This window comes from Myxine glutinosa, chromosome 10 (genome assembly GCF_964187855.1).
Source record: "Myxine glutinosa chromosome 10, kmMyxGlut1.1, whole genome shotgun sequence".
NCBI classification, from domain to species: Eukaryota; Metazoa; Chordata; class Myxini; order Myxiniformes; family Myxinidae; genus Myxine; species Myxine glutinosa.
Window position 1 is genome coordinate 73,205,636 of NC_136270.1, and position 20,460 is coordinate 73,226,095.

General features: G+C 47.0%; 1 protein-coding gene across 4 annotated transcripts in view; it reads left to right on the plus strand.

Annotated features, from left to right (window-relative positions):
- Window positions 1-20,460, plus strand: part of LOC137434099 (supervillin) — a 203,458-nt gene that overhangs the window by 92,694 nt on the left and 90,304 nt on the right. For all 4 annotated transcript variants that reach the window (XM_078785767.1, XM_078785769.1, XM_078785768.1 and 1 more), the window contains one exon: window positions 15,541-15,706. In XM_078785767.1, coding sequence (XP_078641893.1) covers window positions 15,541-15,706 — 166 coding nt within the window. The remainder of the gene's footprint in view (window positions 1-15,540; window positions 15,707-20,460) is intronic.

A 20,460-nucleotide genomic window follows, 5' to 3' on the forward strand; every position in this document is an offset into this window, starting at 1 on the left:
CCTCTCTGTCCCATTTCCCTCTCTGTCCCATTTCCCTCTCTGCCCCATTTCCCTCTCTGCCCCATTTCCCTCTCTGCCCCATTTCCCTCTCTGTCCCATTTCCCTCTCTGCCCCATTTCCCTCTCTGCCCCATTTCCCTCTCTGTCCCATTTCCCTCTCTGTCCCATTTCCCTGCTCTGTCCCATTTCCCTGCTCTGTCCCATTTCCCTGCTCTGTCCCATTTCCCTCTCTGTCCCATTTCCCTCTGTCCCATTTCCCTCTCTGTCCCATTTCCCTCTCTGTCCCATTTCCCTCTCTGTCCCATTTCCCTCTCTGCCCCATTTCCCTCTCTGTCCCATTTCCCTCTCTGTCCCATTTCCCTCTCTGCCCCATTTCCCTCTCTGCCCCATTTCCCTCTCTGCCCCATTTCCCTCCTGCCCCATTTCCCTCTCTGCCCCATTTCCCTGCTCTGTCCCATTTCCCTCTCTGCCCCATTTCCCTCTCTGTCCCATTTCCCTCTCTGCCCCATTTCCCTCTCTGCCCCATTTCCCTCTCTGTCCCATTTCCCTCTCTGTCCCATTTCCCTCTCTGCCCCATTTCCCTCTCTGCCCCATTTCCCTCTCTGTCCCATTTCCCTCTCTGCCCCATTTCCCTCTCTGTCCCATTTCCCTCTCTGTCCCATTTCCCTCTCTGTCCCATTTCCCTCTATGTCCCATTTCCCTCTCTGTCCCATTTCCCTCTCTGCCCCATTTCCCTCTCTGTCCCATTTCCCTCTCTGCCCCATTTCCCTCTCTGCCCCATTTCCCTCTCTGCCCCATTTCCCTCTCTGCCCCATTTCCCTCTCTGCCCCATTTCCCTCTCTGCCCCATTTCCCTCTCTGCCCCATTTCCCTCTCTGCCCCATTTCCGTCTCTGTCCCATTTCCCTCTCTGCCCCATTTCCCTCTCTGTCCCATTTCCCTCTCTGCCCCATTTCCCTCTCTGCCCCATTTCCCTCTCTGCCCCATTTCCCTCTCTGCCCCATTTCCCTCTCTGCCTCATTTCCCTCTCTGTCCCATTTCCCTCTCTGTCCCATTTCCCTCTCTGCCCCATTTCCCTCTCTGCCCCATTTCCCTCTCTGCCCCATTTCCCTCTCTGCCCCATTTCCCTCTCTGCCCCATTTCCCTCTCTGCCCCATTTCCCTCTCTGCCCCATTTCCCTCTCTGCCCCATTTCCCTCTCTGCCCCATTTCCCTCTCTGCCCCATTTCCCTCTCTGCCCCATTTCCCTCTCTGTCCCATTTCCCTCTCTGTCCCATTTCCCTCTCTGCCCCATTTCCCTCTCTGCCCCATTTCCCTCTCTGTCCCATTTCCCTCTCTGTCCCATTTCCCTCTCTGCCCCATTTCCCTCTCTGCCCCATTTCCCTCTCTGTCCCATTTCCCTCTCTGCCCCATTTCCCTCTCTGCCCCATTTCCCTCTCTGCCCCATTTCCCTCTCTGCCCCATTTCCCTCTCTGCCCCATTTCCCTCTCTGCCCCATTTCCCTCTCTGCCCCATTTCCCTCTCTGTCCCATTTCCCTCTCTGCCCCATTTCCCTCTCTGCCCCATTTCCCTCTCTGTCCCATTTCCCTCTCTGCCCCATTTCCCTCTCTGTCCCATTTCCCTCTCTGTCCCATTTCCCTCTCTGCCCCATTTCCCTCTCTGTCCCATTTCCCTCTCTGCCCCATTTCCCTCTCTGCCCCATTTCCCTCTCTGTCCCATTTCCCTCTCTGTCCCATTTCCCTCTCTGCCCCATTTCCCTCTCTGCCCCATTTCCCTCTCTGCCCCATTTCCCTCTCTGTCCCATTTCCCTCTCTGTCCCATTTCCCTCTCTGCCCCCATTTCCCTCTCTGTCCCATTTCCCTGTCTGCCCCATTTCCCTCTCTGTCCCATTTCCCTCTCTGTCCCATTTCCCTGCTCTGTCCCATTTCCCTCTCTGCCCCATTTCCCTCTCTGTCCCATTTCCCTCTCTGCCCCATTTCCCTCTCTGTCCCATTTCCCTCTCTGTCCCATTTCTCTCTCTGCCCCATTTCCCTCTCTGTCCCATTTCCCTCTCTGCCCCATTTCCCTCTCTGCCCCATTTCCCTCGCTGCCCCATTTCCCTCGCTGCCCCATTTCCCTCTCTGTCCCATTTCCCTCTCTGCCCCATTTCCCTCTCTGTCCCATTTCCCTCTCTGCCCCATTTCCCTCTCTGCCCCATTTCCCTCTCTGCCCCATTTCCCTCTCTGCCCCATTTCCCTCTCTGCCCCATTTCCCTCTCTGCCCCATTTCCCTCTCTGTCCCATTTCCCTCTCTGTCCCATTTCCCTCTCTGCCCCATTTCCCTCTCTGCCCCATTTCCCTCTCTGCCCCATTTCCCTCTCTGTCCCATTTCCCTCTCTGTCCCATTTCCCTCTCTGCCCCATTTCCCTCTCTGCCCCATTTCCCTCTCTGTCCCATTTCCCTCTCTGCCCCATTTCCCTCTCTGCCCCATTTCCCTCTCTGCCCCATTTCCCTCTCTGCCCCATTTCCCTCTCTGCCCCATTTCCCTCTCTGTCCCATTTCCCTCTCTGCCCCATTTCCCTCTCTGCCCCATTTCCCTCTCTGTCCCATTTCCCTCTCTGCCCCATTTCCCTCGCTGCCCCATTTCCCTCTCTGTCCCATTTCCCTCTCTGCCCCATTTCCCTCTCTGCCCCATTTCCCTCTCTGCCCCATTTCCCACTCTGTCCCATTTCCCTCTCTGCCCCATTTCCCTCTCTGCCCCATTTCTCCCTCTGCCCCATTTCCCTCTCTGCCCCATTTCCCTCTCTGCCCCATTTCCCTCTGCCCCATTTCCCTCTCTGCCCCATTTCCCTCTCTGCCCCATTTCCCTCTCTGTCCCATTTCCCGCTCTGTCCCATTTCCCTCTGTCCTGCTGCATTCTGGGTTCTCGCTCTTCCAGAAACTTCAACTTTACATCCAAAAAAAGAAAATCATGAAAAGTTTCCCAATAATGTATTTTAAGGAATATTTACAACTGAGTTTCAAAGTTATTGTCGAAAAGCAAAAGATACAAGGAAGTTGATTAAATGTCACCGCTTTCTCGAGCGTTGCCCGTGCTCCATGTACAAACTTGTCACGGCGTTGTCGCCGTCCCTTGATGCCATCCGAGTATAAATATTTGGGACATGTACACGGCCATTCCAGGACACGTGATTTGCTGTATTCATCGTTTGTAAACCTATTGCCGCCCAGATGTTCTCCGAGTGGCCAAAGAGATGAAAACTAAAGGTGACTTTAACTCCTATTAAATAACGCTGGCCCATTTTAACTGCCATGAAATGATGGACCCTGGTCTCATCACGTGGTAATTTGTACCGACCTTGCACTACTATTGTTAAACGTCGAGTGAGAAAGAATGATTAATTTCACATTTCCAACGCTGACGATGCAATTTGTCTGCAATCCCACGTGTTTATATTTTATATTGTGAAAGCAGTTTGTAGCGTGTGCTCAGGAATTGGTAGAATGCATCCATGTGTGGGTGGCGGGTGCTCCGCGAGATAGATTGATATGGTGGCACGTCCCATCGAGTCGGTGGCACTTGTCCATTAGCATGTGATGCTGGCTGGCATGTGCCCATGGATTGTATCGTGTGACACTTATAGGATGAGACGGTGCGTGCCTTCGAGTCGGTGGCACGTGCACATATCCTTGATTGCTCACGAATTCGAAGGCATTTTTATGTCTCCACTGATGAAGTCACTGGAGGCATGATGTCTATGGGTTGTCCGTCCGGATGTATGTCCATCCACCCAATTGTGATCGGTTTTCATTCTCGCGATAACATAAGAACGGCTGAAGGGTTTCAAGTCGAACTTGGCACAAGTATGTATAATGATGCATCGACGAACTTATTAGATTATAAGGTCAAAGGTCAAAGGTCAGAGGTCCCATTAGGTAAAAGTTCTGTTACTGTGCTAACTTGTGAACCAGTGATTGCATTTTGACCGAACTTGGTACAAGTATGTATGACGATGTAAACATGAACTGATTATATTTTGGGGTCAATAGGTCAATTTCATCGGTCATGTCAGGTAAAAATGTGATACTTGAGAACAGCTGAAGGGATTTAAATCAAACTTTGTATAAGTATGTGATAATGTGGGAGAAGGCATATCGTGTGTGGTGTGTGGTGTGTGGTGTGTGTGTGCTTGTGCGTGAGCTCACACGTGGGCACAATTTCATAACATGTCAAGTGTAATATGTGTGCATATAATATACAGTACAAACAACATGTCACGTATAATATGTGTGTACGCAATAAGCAGTATATGTCACGTATAATGTGTATAAATCTCGTGCATGTGTGCGTGTGGGGTCATTAAGCATAATGTATATTAATTATCTTGGCCGACCCCGACCCCCTCAGTTTCGTGTTGAGCAGCAGTAGCGACTGTTTTAAAAGGTAATCATCAGTGTCTGTGGTTTATAATATTGTTACGCAACCGTGATTAACACCACAGTTACGGATGGCCGATTGCGAGACTTTACACTCCCGAGGCGAAAACTCAATGGCGGATTCAAACTCAACACAAACGCGCGGAATGGCGGGACACAGCGAAGGCTCCGCAACCTTACCTATTAAAATCAAACACCCAGGAAACTGCGTTCAGATATATACAAAAATAATACAAGGATTTATTAAATAAAAGCAAAGACAGTGACAAAGCAGCGCCGGTAAATCTAATATCCTAGATCGGGACGTCCCCACACGACTGACAGCAAACACAAAACGAGGGAGATGAATTACGAAAAGAATACGTCACGTCGTTCAAAATGTACGCGGATGCGGGCTTATCTTGTCTGTCTTTCGTCGTCTTTGTGGCGGCCGTCCAACACCGCTCCTTTCGGCCCGATCGCACACCACGAGGTCCCTCGCTCCAAGTCCAACGCAGGGCTGCACAGAGCAAACGAACTCCACTTGACCAGGGACAGGAAGGACTCCGTTGAACTCCACTCGACTCGACTCTCTGCGGGAGTGCTGGCAGCCAAGTGCCAACTGTTCAGTGCCAACTGTTCAGTGCCAACTGTTCAACGAACTGCCTCCCACGAACTCTCTGTAATGGCGTCCGACCGTCGCTCATATCTCTCGCCGATGACCTCCCATTGGCGCACTCCTCAGCCAATCATAGCCTCCCAACTCGCCGGCTCGCCCAGGTCACGCCCTCTGCGGCATCCTCACCACTCCGCGTCCCCGACCCCGCGGTCCTTGTGTTATAACACGTGCCAGGCGAGGTTTGTAGGCCTTGGAGGTGTAAACGGTGGCGGCCAATTGTGGCGGTGGTTTTGGCCTGGTTTCCTGTCCGTTTGTTCCGAAGTCATTGTCAGGGAAAGGAATTATTTAATGTTGCGCTAAGGACCTAACTAATGTTTATGTGGTTTGCAGTGCCATAATGGACAAAGGTTTGACTACTAGGTGAAACTCACAGGGGCGTTACCTTTAATCCCTCACTATTTAACACTCGAACCTCCAGGTAGATCCACAATCATACATCTTACCCCGACAAACGCCTAAACATCAAGAACTTATTACATGTAGAGTCCCTGTCACGACAGCCGAATACCTACCTATTCAGATCTACCTAGCTCTAGATGTTGCTCTACCAAATTCATAACAATATACTTTACTCCTGGCAGAGGTGCCCCCCACGAAACGACACGATAAGCTATTTATACATGTTAATATGGCATTTGTACAAAGAGGAAAAACCCCTTGGGGAGGTGGGATATTATTAGCCCCCGTTGGACTTGGTCTAAAACGGGGACTTATGGATTGGGTCTCGTCCGTCTGTCCGCAATCATATCTCGGAGATGTATGGACTGATTTTGATCATACTTTGCACAAAGACAATAGATGATGGTATACAAATGCATATCATTTTGTTTCACGGTGGGATCAAAGATGGCTGACTGGTGGCCATTTTAGTTGTGCGACCTGAAGGAGTTTTTGGGGGACAGAGCACAGACAGAGCTGGGGGAGCTAGACCGGAGAGGGGTCGCTAGAAGACAGAAAGACCACCAACCTGCCTGCAGTGAGCAAGTGAAAGGCCCTCAGTCAGCTTCATCGCGGGAGATACCAATGATTCTGAAAGCTTTGGTTTCAACAGCGTGAAGCCGAGCTAGGTATAGGGCAGGAGCACCAGCCCAGAGGAGAGAGCAGTATTCCATTGAGCTGCGGATGAAAGCCTTGTATGTGTTGAGGAGCTCAGGTGTGCCAAGGAAGGACTTCGCACGACGGAGGATGCCCAGTCGGTGACTGTCGTTGGAGGCCAGCTTGGAAATGTGGTTTTCCCAGGAAAGATAATGGCAGATAGTGAGACCCAAAAGCTTGAGTAACAGATCCTCTTGGAGAGGATTGTTTGGAAAGTAGATGGGAGGGTTGGCCAGACAGTCTTTTCGGAGAGATATCGTGAGAGTGTGAGATTTGTCAGGATTGAAAGACATGTTCCACTTTGACCAGTTTGTGATATTGTCCAGGTCTGCAGAGAGTGAGGAGGCTGCTGCCTGCCGATCTGAGGGATGAGATATGGAGCGGCAGAGAGTGGAGTCATCAGCAAAGAGTTGGAGACGATTTTCCAGAGTCGGAAAGGTCATTGATGAAGACCAGAAAAAGCACAGGGCCCAGAACACTGCCTTGGGGAACTCCAGCCTGAACAGGAAGGGGAGATGAGAGAAATGTGAAAGGGTGTGAAAGAGCGGCAGAACAGGATTTTAGGACCCGTGGGCTGATGCCGTCTGATCCAGTTGCAGAATCAGTCAAGGATTGACAGAAACTTCTCCACCTTGTCAAGAGAGGACACAGAGGCCACAGTATTAATTGGTTCATGAGTTATCAAACAGAGTGACCACTATATTCGTCATGGGTGTGTGGCTGTCTGTCTGTCTGTCTGCAGCTTAGCTACCCGATGATATCATCCGACCTTGATGAAACTTGGGTGGGAGGTTGATATCATTATCTAGTTGTGTCCTGCCTAGAGTGGGTGTATTGCGCCCATTGTGGGCGGAGCGACGCCCAAAAAAGATGTCTTTTTATGGGGTAATCTAGTTAAAGCTACATCTTCTCCAAGGGGTTTGGTGGAATCTGACAGGGGTTTCGGTATTTGGTTAGGCCAATGTCATGTGTCTAGCCCCACAGAGCTCGATTTTTCATTTTCGCCCCAAGGTCAAGGTCACAATGTCACGAAATTTAGAAAAGTTGATTTTTGATGGTTTTATTACATTGTTCGCTTCCTGGTAGGGTGAAATATCGTACATGATTTTATATTATCACATAGATCATGAAATACAAGTTTTCCAACAAATTTCAGAATCTTCGACCTTTGACCTTTGAAGGTCACAAAGGTCAAATTTTCAAAGTTGTCGGAATCGAACCGAATTTTCGGTATTGTGTAGCTCACCAACCTCACAACTGATTATACATTCTTTTCTATCTCATTTCAAGGTCTGTAACCTTTGTTTTGACATTTTCGGGCCAGCACCACACACAATTACGTACAGCTAGCTCTTAAAGGCCTGTGCACGCAGCGCATTGGGGCCCTTTGTAAATAGGCATGTACACCGCATGTCGGGGGCCGACACCTGCTACGTGGGCCCCCGACCCCCCAGTCCGGGCCTGTTTCGGTTTTAGTCCGTGTTACGTGGTCCCCTCGGTGAATACCTGGTCTCAGTGACCCCCGGACCGTGAGAGGAACTTCGCCAGAAAGCTGTATTATAAATGCGCTTTCGCCACGCAATCCATATGAATTTCACCCAAGAGACAACTGACGTTCAAGGATATATTTCAATGGTAATGATACCATACAATTTCAATGACACAACCACGGAGATTTTCCCCGAGCAATCAACAATACACAACCATCAACAATATTTCAATCCACAATCAATTCCCTATGATTAAGATGGCCATCTTATATACGTGTGTCCCGGTGAGTACTCACGACACCCTTTTGGTCTCGGTCCCGCACAATGTCTCTGGGCCCCTCCTGACCAAGATGATAGTCGGCGTCGCCGCACTCGGGCGGTTGAACGAACCCCGGGTGGACGTGTTTCCACCGGGCAGGTATCGTACCCGGCACCCCGGCTACAGCCCCTCGCGGCCACGCGAAGCGGGGACGGGAAAGCAAGCCCACGCCGCTTGCCAGGCGTGTTCGGCCCCAACGGGCGACCTGTACGCGTCTCTTTAGACGGTGTCGCGCACGGCGCCAAACGCTGGCTCGGTGCATGGCCACACGACAGTTTGACGTCCACCGGGCAGGTATTCGTCCCGGTAACTCCTCTCGCCAGACAGGCTTGGGAACGCCGCTTTTCCACACGGCTCAATCAATCCCACCTTTCGTCGGTGCGGGGCGAGGAAGAAGAATACCCGTCCTTTTTTCCTCGTGTCTTTTTCTCTTCCGTTTCCGGTCACTTCCGTTTCCGGCCACTTGTTCAGAAGGGCTCCTGACCCTCCAATCACAACAACCCTTAATATACTACACACGGATAAGCAAAGACCTGAATGGTAATCCACATACATTCACATAAATATGTAACACTCCCCCCCTTCAAGAAAGAAAGTTTGAACCCAGCGAAAACTTTCTTTGCCGGCCAATTTGGAGAAACAAACCAGATAACTCAACCCCCCCACCTTATCAGTTGTCCCCGGGCACAGTTATCACTTAAAAATAAAGCAACCAAAATTTCACCACAACCCCTCCAGATTACTCACTCTGGACTAAGCACCAGCAACGACATTGTCCCTGCCAAACCAAACTCCATCTCCTGACCCTCTGACTTTGACCGCCAGTTTCTTGTGAATGAAGGTTAAGGGGTTGATCAAAGATCCAAAGTTAAGCCACTCGATAGCACTTTTTCCGGGAGGCCAAGCCGAGTATTCACTACATGGATGCCTTTAGGAACGTGGAGTTCACGGTTAGTCCGTGCAGGAAAGTTCTCTACATGGGCGCCTTGAGGAACGTGGAGTTCACGGTTAGTCCGTGCATGAAAGTTCACTACATGGACGCCTTTAGGAACGGCGTTCATGGTTAATCCGTGTAGGAATCTTGGCTCGGCGGCTCCGCCGCATTCAGTGCTTCAACTTCTCAGAACTTCCCTAATAATTAGGGTGGGACCACTTGTCCCTGTAGTCCCATGAATAGCGGTCTCCTTCTCGGCCACTACTTTGCCAATCCTTCCTTCGGGAGCGGCCGTAACTCCGGGAGCCTACATAATAATATTGATTGCGGCCACCACCAAAACTACCGCCCAGTTGTTCTCTCCTGTAGACCTCTCGACGCCTACGAAATGCCTTCCCTACTGTTATAGTCCGACCCTCCAAATCCTTGCCATTCCAATTCTTCTCTGCCTCTCTGGCGTCGTTTGTGCTGGCAAACGTGACAAAGCCGAACCCTCTTGACTGTTGCGTTTCCCAGTCTCTTACCAACCGCACTTCCACCAGCGGCCCATATCTGTTGAAGACAGAGGTCAGAACTTCTTCCTCTGTTTTGAAGTTCAGTCCCCCTACAAATAACTTGGCACTTTTGTCGCCATCCCGAGCTGGTGTGGCGTTATTTTCCCTGCTGGGCTCTTTACCAACCCTCAGGTTACCATAAACTTGACCCCCGGCCAAATCATTCCCGATAACCACAGATACACCCTCTACAGGAAGCGTGGCTTGTAAACCGACGGTGACCGGTCCTGACACCAAATCGGACTCCAAATGGATGACATGAAGGGGAGCACTAACACCGCCCCCGATCCCCTGTAAACGAACACTATCCCCCGTTGCCGTCTCCTCGGACCATGGCAAAATGCCTTCAAGCATTAAAGATTGATGTGCCCCTGTGTCCCTCAATATCCTAACCGGTTTCCGGTTAGTCGAGGCTCCATCCCGTGACACAAACCCCTCTGAAATAAATGGTTGGTAACCCTTTTGATGGCGATTTCTCACAATGGCCATTGCGTTTGGAGTCGTAGTAGTCGGACTCCGCTCTGGGTCTTCGCTTTTCATGCGGTAACAACTGGACATCAAGTGTCCAGGTTTCTTGCAAAAAGCGCAAGTAGGCCTGGAGGAAAAACTCGTGGTCTGCCTCGGGCCCCCCGAACTATAAGTTTGTCTTGGGCCCGCATCCCTCTGATTTCGAACAGGTGGGGTATCATAGTTGTCCCCATAATCATCTCGAGGCCGCCGCCATGTATGGTCGTTCTCCGCACCTGCTGTTCCCCACCTCCCCTGCGGAGATCTAGGCGAGGAGTTAGGTTCGTGGACCCCTATTCGGTGGGTTAAGGCATAATCATCTGCCATGGTGGCTGCGTCCCACAACTTTGGTACCTTCTTTTCCTGCAGGTACACTTTGATGTCCTCATGGACACACTGCTGGAATTCCTCCACCAGGATCAAGTCCCGCAATGTCTCGAAGTCTTTCCCGACTCCTTTTGACTCACACCACCGATCAAACATGTTTTCTTTCACTCTGGCAAACTCCACATGGGTCTCACTCTCCCTCTTCCTGGCATTCCTGAATTTTTGCCTGTAAGCTTCCGGAACCAACTCATACGCTTTGAGGATGTGCGTCTTCAGTACCTCATAATCTGCACATTGGTCCATTGGTAGCGCCGAATAAATTTCCTGAGCTTTCCCCACCAGCACACTTTGCACGAGTATGGTCCAGGCCTCCTCCGGCCAGTTTAATTGTCGAGCCACTTTCTCAAAGTGTGGAAAAAATTTCGCGACTGCTTTTTCACTGAACGGTGGAACCAGCCTCACATGTCTGCCCACATCCCAGGTTTTCTGGTAAGGTGTCGACCCCGTCAGCAAGGGTGGTGCCTCTCCCCGTTCTCTCATTAACTCCAGCTCCTTGAATTTGATTTCTTGCTGAAGCTCCATGTCACGTTCCTTTAATTCCCTTTCCGCTTTTCTCTCCTCTGCTTCGAGGTCCCTTGCAGCTCTCCTCTCCTCTGCTTGTTTCTCTTCTCTCCTCGCTTCTGCTTTCCTTTCTTCTTCTTTTAACCTTTCCTGGAGTTCTCGTTCCACTCTCCTTTCCTCTGCTTGCTTCTCTTCTCTCCTCGCTTCTGCTTTCCTTTCTTCTTCTTTTAACCTTTCCTGGAGTTCTCGTTCCACTCTCCTTTCCTCTGCTTGCTTCTCTTCTCTTCTCTCTTCTGCTTTCCTTTCTTCTTCTGCTCTTTCCTTTTCTGCTTTCCTTTCTTCTTCTTTGATCCGTTCCTGGCTCCGTAATTGCAACTCCAGTTTCCGGAGCTCAACGTCTTCTGGTTCTTCGGGTAGCCACTCCCAGGCTAACTCGTCCCATGTTCCTAATCCCACCATAGATTGTATCACCGTGGCCTGCAACTCTGCCTTCCTCAAATTAGTTCGGACCTCCAAGTTAAAATGTTTGGCCAATTTCAAGAGGTCCGACTTTAGCAACGCTCGGAACTGTGCCTCACTCGGGGTTACCCCAAAGTTCTGTGCCACAAACGCCATGGTGCCTATCGTTAACACCTGTTAACCTTCACCCAAGACTTTACCCCAATTTCTCAAAAAAATTTACCAATTAATAATTAATTAATAAATTTTAATTAATAAAAAATTATTATTTTATTATTTTATACAATTTTAAATCCCGGACGTAGACCCAATTGCGAAACCGCAAATCGTAATTTGGACGAGCCCCCAATTCTGTTACGTGGTCCCCTCAGTGAATACCTGGTCTCAGTGACCCCCGGACCGTGAGAGGAACTTCGCCAGAAAGCTGTATTATAAATGCGCTTTCGCCACGCAATCCATATGAATTTCACCCAAGAGACAACTGACGTTCAAGGATATATTTCAATGGTAATGATACCATACAATTTCAATGACACAACCACGGAGATTTTCCCCGAGCAATCAACAATACACAACCATCAACAATATTTCAATCCACAATCAATTCCCTATGATTAAGATGGCCATCTTATATACGTGTGTCCCGGTGAGTACTCACGACACCCTTTTGGTCTCGGTCCCGCACAATGTCTCTGGGCCCCTCCTGACCAAGATGATAGTCGGCGTCGCCGCACTCGGGCGGTTGAACGAACCCCGGGTGGACGTGTTTCCACCGGGCAGGTATCGTACCCGGCACCCCGGCTACAGCCCCTCGCGGCCACGCGAAGCGGGGACGGGAAAGCAAGCCCACGCCGCTTGCCAGGCGTGTTCGGCCCCAACGGGCGACCCGTACGCGTCTCTTTAGACGGTGTCGCGCACGGCGCCAAACGCTGGCTCGGTGCACGGCCACACGACAGTTTGACGTCCACCGGGCAGGTATTCGTCCCAGTAACTCCTCTCGCCAGACAGGCTCGGGAACGCCGCTTTTCCACACGGCTCAATCAATCCCACCTTTCGTCGGTGCGGGGCGAGGAAGAAGAATACCCGTCCTTTTTTCCTCGTGTCTTTTTCTCTTCCGTTTCCGGTCACTTCCGTTTCCGGCCACTTGTTCAGAAGGGCTCCTGACCCTCCAATCACAACAACCCTTAATATACTACACACGGATAAGCAAAGACCTGAATGGTAATCCACATACATTCACATAAATATGTAACAGTCCGTCCTTTGTCATTGAATACCGCTCGCTCGTGAACCATCGTCGTCTCTCCTAACTTGTATTGTTTTGTAATTGCATTTATATTATATGTTATTAGTATTACAGTGTCATTATTGTTGTTATTACCCTCGCCAGAGGAGAGGGTATTGCATTTGAGTCTGTTTGTCTGTCTGTCTTTGTTTGTCTTTCTCTCTTTATCTGTTTGTCTGTTTGTTCGTCAGCACATAATAAATATGATTTTCTCTGCAACCGTTGGTCTGATTGACCGGAAATTTTCACCATAGGTGCAACTCCACCTGTAGAATTTTTTTCATGATAATTATGACGTCCTAGGTTACGTGATACCGGCGCCATCTTGGAAAAACCGAAAAACTTTGCAACTCTATCTCCAAAAGCGCTGCATATAAAAAATTGAGACATGGCCATTGTGAAGAACTCTCCATGGGGAATAACATATGTTGATGATTATGTCATAGGTTCCGCCATTATGACGTCGCAATTTGACAAGTACAAAACTTCATCCGATCAAGATTAAATTTATTGAGCATCATCTATGGATAAATTGGTGGAGAAAAAAAATAAAATAATTAACACGTCATCTGTCATGTGGTTCAGCCACCATATTTGTTTTAACACAAAAGCCTTAAAAAAACACTAAAAACACGTCTTGGCGAGGCTCTGCAATCTCTGATTGCCCTTTCTTTTTATCCTCGCCAGAGGAGAGGGTGTTGGTTGCATTTGAGTCCGTTTGTTTGTTTGTCTGTCTGTTTGTCCGCACAGAATAAATACGATTTTCTCTGCAACCGTTGGTCTGATGGACAGGAAATTTTCACCATAGGTGCACCTCCACTTGTAGTATTTTTGAATTATAATTGTGACATCATAGGTCACGTGGTTCGGTCGCCATCTTGGAAAACCCGAAAAACTTTGCACCTCTATATTTCCGAAAGCGCTGAATAGAAAAAAAAAATGAGACATGGCTCATTGTAAAGAACCCTCCATGGGGAATAAAATGTTAATGATGTCATTGGTGCCTCCATTATGATGTCAGAATTCGACAAGTACAAAACGTCATCCGATCAAGATGAAATTTCTTGAGCATAATCTAGGAATAAATTAGTTTAGAAAAAAAATAATGATGATGTCATCGGTCACGTGGTTCGGCGCCATATTTGTTTTAACACAAAAGCCTTAAAAACCAGTGAAAAGACATCTTGGCGAGGGTCTGCAATCTTTGAGTGCTCTTTCTTGTTTCTTTTGTTTTTAATGCCACCTTGGAAAAATGCCACAATTTGCTATCTTATCGTGAATATACAGTGCACCTTAACACGGATTTCGCCTAAGGCGGAAACCTCCTTGGGGATGTGAAGGGCGAGGGAAATGAAGTCGCAACAACCTCCATCGTGTGATCCTTAGTCCTCCTATCAAGTTTGGTTTGGTTGAGATTAGATAAGCAATGCCAGAAGGTGTCGCGGTCAAAAAAGACGAACAGGCAGACACCAAATTGTGTATTTTAGTACGATTATAGAGTTGAGTAATGATCATTGACTGAACAACAGAGAGCAGCTTCTTTCCATCAAACGGAATTGGTATGTCTATCGTGATTTAACAAGAAACATTTTTTTTATGAAGACATGAACATTCTGATGACCAATATCTTGTTTTGAACAAAGGGTAGGGTTAAGTGACAGTTACCTGGTCATTGAAAATCAAAAGTGATCTGGTAGGTGCCCTGAGCTTGGTTGAATGCTTGTCTCTCTCTGCTGCTGAAAATATATTGAGGGCAGGAGAAGGATGAATCCCATAGTCAGTTAGGATGACACCCATACATTGACCTCCTGGTGACCTCCTGGTGACCTCCTGTAACAGACGAACTGAAGGAGAAATGCTAGATATGGGAGATCTTATTGATCCAGTGTTTGAACTCCTGAAAGTGGTAGATAGTTGAAATAGTTTTGCTCATTTAGCTTACAGTGATAGTACAAACAAGATATTGTCAAATTTGCCATTGACAATTTCAAATTACAAATCTTCCATGAGGCATACACTTACTGTATACACTTTTTCTCGACCCATGTAACTTTTGTCTTCCCAGGTTTTAGTTTCTTCCGAAGGAAGCGCTGTCCCCTTTTGTTGATGGCAATGCCTGTTGGGAATTTGTTGATCTGTTTTCCACATTTACACAATAATTGTGAGATGTGTTTTCCCATTAGCATCATTGCTTTCTCTCTGTATCATGTATGTTACTCTTCGCAGAGAGTCAGTACCACCGAAGCAGCTTCCTGAGCCAGGGTTATACTGGGTGGTTTGCTATTGCCTTCCCAGCAGTAGTTGGGGCAGGAATGTGTAATTCGTTCATGGTGCAGGTGGTAGCTCGCCTACTTTATGTGAATTGTTTTTCACATCCACAAACTGTCAGAAGACGGGACGCCTTTTAACGTCCATCTGAAGGATGGTACTCAATGATGAATCACTCCTGTCTGTGAAACACTGGGATGACATTTTATAGCTGGGTCGGGATTCAAACCTCGGTTAGACAGCTTAGAGGCTAGTGTGCGTAGCTCAAGGCAATCATCCAGGCCCAGCATCAATGCCGAGGCGTATAATAGATGTTTATTTGCCATTGATCCATTTGCCTCATTTTTGTTTGTTTGTATCTTCTGTTGCTCTTTAACGTATTCCTCTATTTTTAAGTCATTTTCTCCATACCAGTTGATCTTGCCAGGGTCAGGAACATAAGCTTGCAGGAGTGACACCAGTGTAATGGATGTAGCATACCATTTTCCTCATATTATTTGAGCCGATATCACTACAGACATATTTAATATTTAATGCCTTGTACATGTAATGTTTCTGTGTGCCGTCGTGTGGATAAAATCTCCCTCGAGTGTGCTGTTGCATTCTGCTGCTGAAGCCTCTTATGATGAACTGACTTTCTTTGTCTTTGCCTCTCATCACTACCATCTTTAGTAGAGTCACCTCCCTTGGAATCCCCACCCACCGTCGCCTTGGCAACGGTGAGCCCAACGACTATTTCACCAAGGCAACCAGCTGGGCAGCATCTGTCAGAGTCGCAGGGAGAGCCACAGCCGGGCGGCCCTGCCAAGAAGACTGAAGGCTCACTGTCAGCTGCTAGGTGAGTTTCTTAGTGCAGGTGTGTGTCGGTCTGTCCGATTATTGTGTGCATTTGACTGGATCTGCCCATTTATTTTCCTGCATCCGCAGTGACGTGCCCAATATCGTATTACAAAAGCATAAAAAATATGGATGATTAATCATTGAAGACGTCTGATTTAGCTTTGCATGAATTATTGAACAACTTCCTCGCTTGTTGGTAAATTCAAATCCATAGCTCGACTACCTTAATTTTCCCATTTACATGTTCACTCGTGGCCGAGATATAATATACATTATATACGTAATTTAATATGCATATATATATGTATATATATATATATATATCCAAAGTCAACCACCAAGAGTGGTCTTGCATCAGTTGTACACACATCGGATGAAGTGATCAGATCACCACCTCCCGGAAGGTTGTTCATCGTCGGCTGGTTGTTCATTTTTCTTGCTGTCAATCCAGTAGTAACTCGGTCATTCTTCGGAGACTATCTTCACTTCTTTTTCTTCACTAGAAGCTTAGAATATAAATATTGAATACCACTTTGAGCTGCGTTTGAATCCCAAAGCTATGTATGGTATGTCAGCACAGTGTCATCACTGGACCACAAGTGTACGCCTTCACCTGAAAGGCCATGGATGTACTTTCAATGAATGATCGTTTTAAGGCCATTTTTCCCCGCTAGAGCGGGGGTTAGCCTTGCGGGCCCCATGACAATCATGGTTCCCTGTTTGAGGCAATGTTTTTTTTATGGCCGGATGCCCTTCCTGACGCCAACCTTTGGTCGCCTCTTGCGATGCGCAGGGATACGGTGTATCTATTCTAAACCGGGGTACATACCGTGCTGTACACTTTCAATGGACAGTAAAAATGAAATCGCCAACCTGGAGTCGAGTATAATTGGGTTAAATATCTTATGATGTTTGTTTTGCTCATGTCATTTTATTAATAAAACCCCTAAATCAATCCATACCTGGTTTTTTCTGGGGTGGGGAGTAAGGGGATTGGGGGTGTGGGGTAAGCAAGAGATGTTTGAGATTGGGCAGGATGTGTTCCTTTTTACCCTCATCTTGCCAACTTCCTCCCCATCATTCTCTGTCAATCCTCACAGTTTCACTTTCACTTTCTCCACCACTCGCTGTGGGAGTGACTTGGTATAGTTTGTGCGGGTGGAGGGTAAGGGGTGGTAAAGCGTTACAGGGAATCTCCCCACGGATGCGCATTTTACACCTCCGACTGCCTCGCTAGACATACCGCTGCTTTCTGTAAGTCTTCCTGATTTTTAGACTTCAGTAAACTTGTTGTTAAGAACAATTCTGTTTTATTTTGTTCATCGTTGTGATTAAATGGATTTGGAAAAAATCTCATTTTAAAGAGCCAGCACTGACGAATGGACACAAAATATAGTTGGTAATATCGATATGTTATTTAAAATGCTTGTGCTTTCACCTGATGCAATGCTGCCTTAAAGTTCCGAGCAGGAGCATGAGGCTGGACAAAGTTCAGTAAAATCACCTAGTTGTATATCGAGAGACGTAGATCTTGAGTACCTGGACGCAAAAGCGCAGAACCTGAATTTAAAAAATGGATTGCATTGTTTCAGAAGCATTGCGTGTCTCCTCGTATTTGTAACAATGAATGCTAATGTTCCCCCAAATGTATTTGCTTGTCTAACTTTTAAGGATCGTGCTGGTAATCGGGTACCAATACCATTATCCATGGTGTTTTGATTTGGATTGTTGCTTATTGCTAATTGAAAAGCAATAATTGCAAATGTTTTTCATTACTTGATCCAAAAATTGGAGCGAGTGGGTTTTTTGGCCATTAAATATATTTATGTCGAGACAATAACACTGTTTTATATAAATATTGTTGATAGTGATTATATGCATATATGCATGGATGTATATATAATTGCATTAAATGTTTTGCGAAGAAAATGTAATCGTTTAATCGTGGGGAAAGAAAGTGAATCTTTCTTTACAAACAAAGAAACATGATACTGTTTTGTTTAATTACCGTTTAATCGACAAAGTTGTGGATGAGTCGTCGTAGTTGGCACTGGTGTTGCGTCCTGGGGAAACGAGATCAACCGCCTGAGTGGAAAGGCCTTGGAGGCAGTGAGCTGTGACCTTGGTAAGAATGGCCGGACGCCAGATGATGCGGAAATCCCAGAAGATGCGCAAAGGAGGGAGTTATTTGAACAAAGGTTCAAAGAATTGCATTTGCAGATAAACAAACATGCTATTCGATGTAGAATGGTTAGAAAGAGAATCAGAGCTGCTTGTCATTATATGGTGAGATTATATACATATATATATATATATATATATATATAATTTGTATACATGGTCAAGGCTCCAGGAAGAGCTAGAGCAGGAGATGGAATAGAAAGGGTGAACCAAGGAACAAACCAATTGACAACTAACAAACGAAAAGGGTCGAGGGTGAGGGGGAAATCACAATAACATGGAAAAAGGAAGTACTTAGGAATGTGCTCATTTTGGGGTAGAAGAGATCATGAGGGAAGTGTATGGATGGTGGATGACCTGGGGTAGTGTTGAACAGCTGTCTTGAAGCCCTGGAGTGAAGAATTGGAATGAACAGACTGGGGGAAGATTGTTCCACAACTGAGGGAAAAGAGAAACAAATGACTTTGGGAGTTTAACAATAAGAGGGTTACTGGCAGGCCGTATGTGCCTTGCAGAAACCTGGGAAGGATAGACCCAAGAGAGAGAAGGGTGCAAGAGCAAAATGGAGGTGGTAGAATACAGAAATTACACCAACCATCCTGCGATGTGGAAGTAACAGGCCTCCACACTCAGTATTGGGCCATTGCACATGCTTCCAGTTGCTTGAGAATGAAAATGAATGATCGTTTTAAGGCCATTTTCCCCGCTAGAGCAGGGGTTAGCCTTGCGGGCCCCATGACAATCATGGTTCCCTGTTTGAGGCAATGTTTTTTTATGGCCGGATGCCCTTCCTGACGCCAACCCTTGGTCGCCTCTTACAATGCGCAGGGATACAGTGTACCTATTCTAACCCGGGGATCATTCATCCCAGCAAGCTGGTACTCAATTTGCCGACCTCGGAAGGATGACAGGCTGAGTCAACCCCCCTGGCGTTAATTCAGCGATCGACCAGGATTCGAACCCAGGATCCTAGGATCCCAAGCCGGTGCCCTAACCACTAAGCCAACACCAGGCAAAAGGCTTGAGAAGTGCAGGAAATAAAACAATGGTTTATGAAGACGTGTTTTTCTTACTTTAATCCCTTATTCGTCACCAATCTTTGAATCATTACAATGACTGTCTGTCTCTGACATCATCCGTTATACCCTTTCAATGGACATTTTAATCTGGCTAAAATGTCATTTTAAAACCTGTGCAGATCTGATGTCATGTGATCGTAATCAAATTCCTCTCTCTTTTCCCTTCACAATCTCTCCAGCTGTATTTCATCCCTCCTCTGATACCATGTTATACCACAATCAACCTCCGCTTCCCCACTTCCTCCATTCAGCTGTATTTCATCCCTCCCGCTACGCCACCCACCACCTACTTCAGCAAATTTTAAGGACCTGAACAACAAATTTGGGGTTTTCCCCATCTTGTGATGTTTTTCCTTGATTGTAACATCTGGTATCAGCCATATGACTCTGCACTTGGTTGCTGTCCCAACCAGGATGAGTTACCTGTCTGCATTCCAATAGCTGCATTCTAAATAAATAGCTTTTGATTTCGAGCCATCTCAGGCTTTCAAACACAGGAGTGTTTTCTCATGAAAGAAATAACAGGAAGAATTGATGTACCTACCAGCATTCTTGTTTCTAAAACATGACGGCGGTTTGTGCCAATTTATTAGCATAATTATGTTTGCATTTTGGAATGATTGTTGTGAAATTACAGTAGCTGCTAATTTTCTGCACCAGGTTACCTGAATTTATTTGTTATATATGATACGTACTTTGTGTGGCCTAGAGATTGCTAAGATCTTAATCTGCTTCTCTAGAAATATAATTCACGAAAAGTTGTATCCAGTTTACTCCTGGGCTGCACAATGGTGCAATTCTAGGATTTTAACCTTTGAAATTACATCCAGCTTGGAGCTCCCAAGGGCTGGAGAATTATTTTTTTTTTGCGCATGGAGCCACAAGCACCAGAATTTATCTGCTTTTCACCACTTGGTTGTATGCCTGGAGGAAGGTTTGGTTCATATTGTATGTACTGGTAATTACATCTGGCACATGACCAAGAGCTCTTGGGTTGTTGTCGTGTTACTGCCCATCACTCACTGCAAAAACGGCGAAGGCGAGCCACATGTGTGGCTTCAAAAGTACAAACATCGATGAGGTATTTTACTTTATATACTGTACATATCCCACACTTGAAAGCTGCTTGTGCATGAATTTCTTTCACCTAGTGCAGACTTCCTGCTGCCACGTCTGCTGGCGCCAAGCCATATGGGTTTGCTAACCCGGCTGGAAAAACCAAACTTTGATGATCGCCTGGGAATCCTTCGTCCTGTCAAGCTCTGTTCTGTGTTTTTCCCAGAAATAATGGCGATTCCGTCAGGTGCTGAGTCGGCACTGTAAAGACTCATGCTTTGTATACCTAGCCAACTGACGATGAACTCTGTATGCATTTATGTCATGTTTCACGTGTTTTCCATTATTTATCAAGGGTATTGAACACAATTTTATTGTTAATTTACACTTTTTTTTCACTCCTTCCTTGAGTAATGAATCCCGTTTCCCTAAAATC